Source organism: Podarcis liolepis (genome assembly GCF_965112155.1).
Source record: "Podarcis liolepis genome assembly, chromosome: 14".
Classification (NCBI taxonomy): Eukaryota; Metazoa; Chordata; class Lepidosauria; order Squamata; family Lacertidae; genus Podarcis; species Podarcis liolepis.
The window spans coordinates 30,379,177-30,386,696 of NC_139569.1; the positions used below are offsets into that span (position 1 = coordinate 30,379,177).

The 7,520-nt window shown below is 48.8% G+C and overlaps 1 protein-coding gene across 10 annotated transcripts in view; it reads left to right on the plus strand.

The window, feature by feature from the left end:
• The window catches only part of CHD2 (chromodomain helicase DNA binding protein 2), a 65,931-nt gene extending 59,256 nt beyond the window's left edge, over positions 1–6,675 (plus strand). For 8 of the 10 annotated variants that reach the window (XM_083474960.1, XM_083474957.1, XM_083474962.1 and 5 more), the window contains 4 exons: positions 416–515; positions 1,974–2,187; positions 3,224–3,473; positions 4,931–6,675. In XM_083474960.1, coding sequence (XP_083331086.1) covers positions 416–515; positions 1,974–2,187; positions 3,224–3,473; positions 4,931–5,264 — 898 coding nt within the window. In that variant the 3' untranslated portion in view covers positions 5,265–6,675. The remainder of the gene's footprint in view (positions 1–415; positions 516–1,973; positions 2,188–3,223; positions 3,474–4,930) is intronic. The other 2 variants (XM_083474961.1, XM_083474959.1) reach the window with 1 other exon arrangement.
• The last annotated feature ends 845 nt before the right edge of the window (positions 6,676–7,520 follow it).

Below are 7,520 nucleotides of genomic sequence, written 5' to 3' on the forward strand. Positions count from 1 at the left end.
ACAGCTTTAAAAATGTATAACGTTCTGGAATATTTTTGGAGGTTTAATAAAAATGATTGGGGGCGGGCGGGAAGAATTTAGATTTAGTTTTATAAGAATAAAAACTATAACATTACTGCCACACACAGCATAGCAGGCTGGATTTATTGGGTTATATTTGATTTGAGGTTCTGCATGGCTCAGGCCTTGAATGTACAAAGTCATCCCAAAGAGAAGAGATGCCTCCTGAGCATATGCAGAGTGTGCCTCTCCAGTCTCAGCTGGGTGATCTCCAGATAGACTGCATTCAGGTGGAATCAGGGGATGGGGCCTCATCTGGGCTAGACTGATAGAGGAAAGGGGTAAGCAAATTGCTGTTCTGTCAGTTCACTAAAGGGGGAAAATGAAAAAATGAAATCCATTCGCCTCCTTCCAGGAACCTGTGGATATTTGTGTCCAAGTTCACGGAATTTGATGCGAGAAAGTTGCACAAGTTGTACAAGATGGCTCACAAGAAGCGGTCGCAGGATGAGGAGGTGAGTCTGAAAAACAGAGAGAGGGGTGGGGGGGGGAGAGAGAGCGCTTGGCTCTTGTCACTGAAAGGCAGGATACAAATCTAATTTTTAAAAAATAAGCAAAGGAGATTTGTCCTGTACAACAGGCTTCGCCAAGCTGGTGTTTTCAAGACGTTTTGGAGCACAACTCTGGACAGCTAGCTCTGTGATGCTGGGGCTGAAGGGAGTTGTGGTCTAAAACATCTGGAGGGGGCACCAGGTTGGTGAAGGCTGCTGTAGAAAATAGGCGGTGCCCTTGGGATCCCTTCCACCTCTGTCATTCTGTGATTCTGTGATGCACCCTTAGAAACCAGAAGGAGCCTGGGCAAAGCTTTCTTGATTTGGTCTGCAGATGTACAGTATTCTCTTTTGCTCCCAGGCACTCTGCATCTTTTGCATGGGCTACCTGGGAGTCAGAAGGCTCAGTAAGGAGACTATAGAGCCAGAAGAGGGCTGGAGCAACGGTCCTGCAAGGAAAAGTTGCGGTTTTCGGGAGGTCATTTGTTTGCTTTGAAAAATAAGGGGAGATATGCTGGATAAGAGGTACATAAAGCTATGTGTGGTTTAGGGCAGTGGGTCCACAAGTGAGTCACAAGGCCGTGTAGGCTTTAACAGCGAACACAGATGGCGTGCTTACCTGCCCATGAATAAAAACTCTGAATAACTTTGTTAAGTACTATAACAATTTCAGTGAAGTCCAGATTGATAGGGACGTTAAGTAAACTTTTTGCTTGGAGGCCTCAAGTAATGGCAAAAAAATAGGCAAACCAGCAGTTAAAATGCACCAGATTGATGGATGCCGAAGATGCAAAGTTCAAAATTCACGTGACAGTCGAATCAATGGGTCGCCATTCTGAGTAAATTTGGACCAGCAGCTCACCGTACTAAAAAAAAGGTTGGGATCCTCTGGTGTGGAGAGATAGTGAGCAGAGGGAGGTTTTTCATTTTTTCTCGTAATACTAGAGCTCCACTGAAGCTGAATGTTGGGAGTTTCAGGACAGACAGAAGAAAGGACTTCCTCATTCAGCAGCATAGTTAAAGTGTGGAACTCACTCCCACAGGAGGCAGATTGGCCACCATCTTGGACGGATTGGGCAAATGTGTGGGTTATCAATGGCTACCAGCAACAATGGCTATGCTCTGCCACCGCAGTCAGGCCTTATGCCTCAGTACTAGTCTCTGGCGCTCACAGGAGGGGAGATCTACTATTGCACTTGAAGTCCAGCTTTGGGGGTTCCCGTGGAGGCCTCTGGTTGGCTGCTGTGAGAACCGGATGCTGTGCCAGAAGAGTCCCTGGCCTGATCCAGTTCAGCCTCTTCCTATGTTCTCACGACAAGATTTGTGTGGGAAGGGCCCATTCGCGCTGTCCTCAGGTGACTCAGTCAATGCCAGGAGCCTTTTATTGTGAATTAACTGTCCCCCTCCCCTCGTCATCCTCAGCAGGAACAGAGGAAAAGGGAGGAGGCCCTGGGAGGCAAGAAACCGTTTCGGTCGGAGGCATCTGGGTCCGGCCGAGATTCTGTGATGTCTCAGATACCTCATGGACCTCATGCTCAGAAGCTCCACCAGCCTCCGACGTCGCATCCTTCCCAAATGCACGGGCACCAGCGGGAGAACTACAACAACCCAAACAAGAGGCATTTTAGCAGTGCAGGTCAGAGACCAAGCAGGAGCCCACAAAGAGCCTTCTCTCCTTATTCCTCTGGGTAGAACTTCTCCCTCCCTCCAGATTGAGTGGATGGCCATTGCTCCCCAACCTGGCTTCTTCCAGATGTTGCTCAAGTCCTGTCAGCCCCAGCCAGTATGGCCAGTTAACAGGGAGGATCCATCAGCCTCCAGGGTGGACTACTATAATTCACTCTATGTGGGTCAGCCCTTGAAGACAGCCTGGAAATTGCAACTAGTGCAAAATACCATGGCAAGAATGCTGGTAGGGGCAGGAGGCTCTGAGCTTATTCTTGTCCTTTAAAAGTTTTTTGCCTCAAGATGCCTTCAGGAATCTTTTATTGTAAAAAAATGCCATTTCAGAAATTGTGTTTATTTAGCTGTATACCGCTTAAGGGAGCGGGTGGCGCTGTGGTCTTAACCACTGAGCCTCTTGGGCTTGCTGATCAAAAGGTCGGCAGTTCGAATCTGTGTGATGGGGTGAGCTCCTCTTGCTCTGTCCTAGCTCCTGCCAACCCAGCAGTTCAAAAGCACACCAGTGCAAGTAGATAAATAGGTACCACTGCGGCGAGAAAGTAAACAGCATTTCTGTGCGCTCTGGTTTCTGTCATGGTGTTCCGTTGCACCAGATGCGGTTTAGCCATGCTGGACACGTGACCTGGAAAGGTGTCTGTGGACAAATGCCAGCTCCCTCGGCCTGTGAGTGAGATGAGCGCCGCAACCCCATAGTCACCTTTGACTGGACTTAACTGTCCAGGGGTCCTTTACCTGTAACCTTATACTGCTCATTCCAAAACAAGGCTTATAAGTGCTTCACAAAGTATAAAAGCCTATTATACATTTTGGCTTAAGGGTTTGTACGGAGGGACAGGCAGGCTTTGTACAGTCCATTGTGACTGATCTGATTGTGGAGAACCCCCACCGCGTGCATCAGCTTCCAGGGACCCCTAGGGATCCTGTCCTTGCCCATTCAAGGGCGTTTCGTGAAACCGAGTCGAGCCTTCCCCTCCCTTCTCTTTGTGCAGAGCGAGGTGACTGGCAGAGAGACCGCAAATTCAGCTACGGCGGCAACAGCAACCAAGTGTGGGGCGGAGAACGGCATCATCAGTATGAACCGCATTGGTACAAAGAGCACCACTATGGAGACCGCCGGCCGCGTGGCGAGCCTCGTGGTGAACCTCGCAACTACCGGCTGAACAACCCAAGCCGCAAGCGGCCATATGAGCAGTACAACAGTGACCGAGATCACCGGGGCCACAGGGACTATTACGACAGGTGAGCCGCCAGCAGCAGAACCTGGGTAGCCGATTCCCTGCACTCAGCAACCAGGCCTCTCCAGCTCTGCCCTGAGCTGTTTCATGTCCTCCTCGCCCCCAGCACTGGCCACTAGGTGGAGGCCTGGCTTTGTTGAATGAGGGGACAACTTAATTTCTAGCCAGGCCCCAGCATTGAGCAGCGACATCAGAGTATTCCAACAAAAATGGGAGAAGCGGGAGTGGAGATGCCCAGTGTTCACTTATTCATCCCACATTCAGGACTGAAATCAGTCCAGTAAATGCAATCTGTATTCACTGTTGTTTTTGTTTTCAGTTCACAAACCATACGCAGTTGATTAGTAGTAGTAGGAACAGTTTTGTTTAGCTGTAAGCCAAAACAGAGAAAAAAGACAGACTTGAGCCACAAGCCTGGCTCTTAATTTCCTGTCAGCCAGTGCAGTAGAGAAACATACAGTTTTTTCGTCTTGCGAATTTTTCGTCTTGCGAAGCACGGTTTCCCATAGGAATGCATTGAAACGGTTTCCCATAGGAAAAAGAAAACAAACTTGCAAGACGTTTTTGTCTTGTGAAGCAAGCCCATAGGGAAATTCATCTTGCGAAGCAACTCAAAAAATGAAAAACTCTTTCGTCTTGCAAGTTTTTCGTCTTGCGAGGCATTCGTCTTGCGAGGTACCACTGTACAAGGTAACATCGTTTTCCTTGTCCGTCTGCAAAAAGCACATGCGCTCACTTGGTGGAACAACCGCCCCCTCCCCCCGGTTGCTAAAGACAAACATTAGATTACTCCCCCCCCTTTATGCACTGAATTTCCTTTGCATTGAAACGAGCAGGGTAGAATAACATCATGACGATGGAATGCATTTACATAATTAATTACGTAAGTTGCGTAATTTCACCACAGTCAGACAAATAACATGGTTCTGGGCAGAAGACGACTTGCAGTGGATTGGAAGCAGTGCCGCGTGTAGACCAGCAATAGGATGATTTCCTGCTCTCAGCTTCCTCCTGTCAATTACTGTGTCTTGAGGAACTCGGGGGGGGGGGGGGCGGCGCAGTCAGAACACCGTTACAGAGTGAGGCCAACTGAGATCAGGGGAAGGCAACTTCCCCTTACCACTGGCTGGAACGCGAAATGTTTTCTTGATTATTTGAATGGGTTGGACATGGTCTTGTTTTGGTAGACATGGAGCCCTCATTTGGACTGTGTCCCTTTTTCTCCCTGCACTTCCCAAAAGATGCGAGGGGGGAGCTAGTTGGGGACTGCTTTCTCCCATACAAACTGCCCCAGGTCACTATGGTCTGCAGGTGGGTCATTGCATGCGGACATGGGCCTGTGAGAAACCAACCTGGTGCCCTATGGACTATGGCTCCCACCAGCCCTGGCCATCTGGGAATGGGATGTTTCCTCAGTCCCCACTTCTGAGCTGACTGCTCTCTGTGCTTGCTTCTGCCTAGGCATCACCATGATTCGAAGCGACGGAGATCAGACGAGTTCCGGTCTCAGAATTACCACCAACAGGACTTCAGGAGGATGCCTGACCATAGGCCTTCCATGGGCTACCATGGCCAGGGCCCCTCAGACCATTACCGGCCTTTCCACCTGGACAAATCGCCGGATTACAAACAGCTTCTCCCCCCTCCTCACTCCCAAGTCTCGGACCCTCGCTCCCCACCCTCACAGAAATCCCCACACGACACCAAGTCCCCTCTAGATCACCGGTCACCCCTAGACAGGTCATTAGAACAAAAGAACAATCCAGATTATAACTGGAGCAGCCGGAAAACTTAGATTTCATGGTTGGGAGATCAGGCAAGAACCTCATCTGAGGTAATTTGGCCTGAGGTAAAATGGCAGCTGCTGTGGTTCGTAACCAGAGACTCTGAACCTGCTGCTGTTGGGTCCTACATTTGCAGAAGGATCATAAGAGCTGGACCAATCGTGGGGGGGGGTTGCCTGGATTTCTGCCCCAATCTCTCCTCACATAATCCTGCTGGCCAAATGTTTAGGGAGTTGACTTCCCTACACTCGAGTGACCTGTTGCGGGGAAAAGGCCAGGCCCACCCTGGGTTTTTGTTTTGTTTTCTGTATCTTGAGGCCTAACTGGTCTCCCATGGACATTTCATGGAACTTGAATCGATGGCTGCCTGAGGCACAGACGGAGGAAAGAGACCTGTATGGCCTCGCTATGGAGATCCAAGTCGTTGGCTGGGATGGAGAATGGGAACAGAGGTGCTGGCCTGTGTGGGTTTGCCCCTCTTGAACGGTGGAGGTTTGGCATAGGGATGAGGGATGGGTGGTGGGGAACAAGTCCCGAGGTGGCTGGCGCAGCCTTTCAGTAACAGGACCTGAACATCTCCAACTGTAGGTGCCCGAAACTTGCACATACATATATATGCAAGTCTTGCACACATATATATATATATATATGCAAGTCTCGGGTGCCTGCAGTTGGAGATGTTCAGGTCCTGTTACTGAAAGGCTGCACCATTCATCTCAGGACTTGCTCCTCCCCACTCCTCCCTCATCCCTATGCCAAACCCCCACCGTTCAACAGAGGCAAACCCACAGGTGCCAAGCCTTGCAGGACTTGAACATCTCCACCTGTAGGTGCCTGAGACTTGCATATAGTCTCAGGCACCTACATTTGGAGATGTTCAGGTCCTGTTACTGAAACACCAGGGCTTGGGGGGGAAATGCACTCCCCCCACTGTAGGTTGATTCTCATTTCTCGTTTTCCCAGGAAAGAACATTGACTGCATATGTTAGAATCTGTATTGTCTGCTGTGTGCCAGGATTGAGGAAGTAGCGCTGGGTTTGGATCCCAGTTTGGATGAATTCTTGATGGATTTGGGAATGGGGGAGGAATATTATTTCTGGGGTCCATTCCCGACATCTGCATGGCAGTATTGTCCCCCACCCATTTTCTCCAATATCTACAGACCGGAAGGACTAAGCTGTGGATTTCTGAGAGGGAGGGAGAAACAGAACATTACCCCACCGGCTAAAAGAAAAACAACAACAGCCGCAACCAGTTATTGATAATTAATTTATATTTGTGACAAAAAGAATTGCCACTGTCCTAGTGATTTCTGATGTAAATATGTTTGTTTATAGAGTATGTATTAAAAAAATTTTCCTACATTGTAGGCTGTACTTTGGATTCTTGTATATTAAAATGTGACATGGACATTTTCAGAAATTGGACTGACTGCTTGTTTTCTGTTTGCTACCGCCGCGCGATGAGTTCCTTGTGTCAGTTTGTTGGACGGTTTTGAGGTTTGGCTTACCTGGACTGATTCCAGGCTACAGCAGACATGTCCAAACACACTCTCACATGCAGGACTGCATGTGCGGGCACACGTTCTCACACACATACTTTCTCTCACCCATGAAGCACTCGGCGAGGGGGAGAATGCTCTGTTTCCTCGAGTTTCTTGGATGAAAGGCAGGATATAAATCTTGGTCTTCCCTGCTACTTCCTGTGCAGAAAATGCAGGACATTTTTCTGGATGAACCCACCGTGTAGGCACACGTTTTCCAAAATGAGGCTTACCACTTCATTGAAAACCTCATTTTATGTGCACATGTAACAGTGGGATGATGAGCGAGGGGTATCCTGCCTGCCAGAATCTTAAAAAATGCTCCTTAAATCGTTTGTCAGATGCTCAAGCTCCCAAGTTTCAGAATATTCTTGAATCTGACCTTTTCATCATGATCCTGCACCAACTCACCATCTGTGTTGCAAGCACTATGTCTGTATAAAGCTTGCCTGACAAATGACCTTGCATGGGTGTTGTCTCCTGGCTAGTATCTGAGCAAACTGGCCCAATTCCCAGATACTGAAGAGGCCTGTACATAAATACACTGCAATTCAATAGATCAGGATGGAGAACCTCGTCTGAATGGGCAACATTAGGTCTCAAGTGTGGCCTCCAAGTCTATCTCTATATGGCCCTCAGGACTCTGAAGCGCGCACACACACACACACACACACACACACAAATTCACCCTGTTTTGCACTTCCCTGGGTTTTGTTTTTTTTGC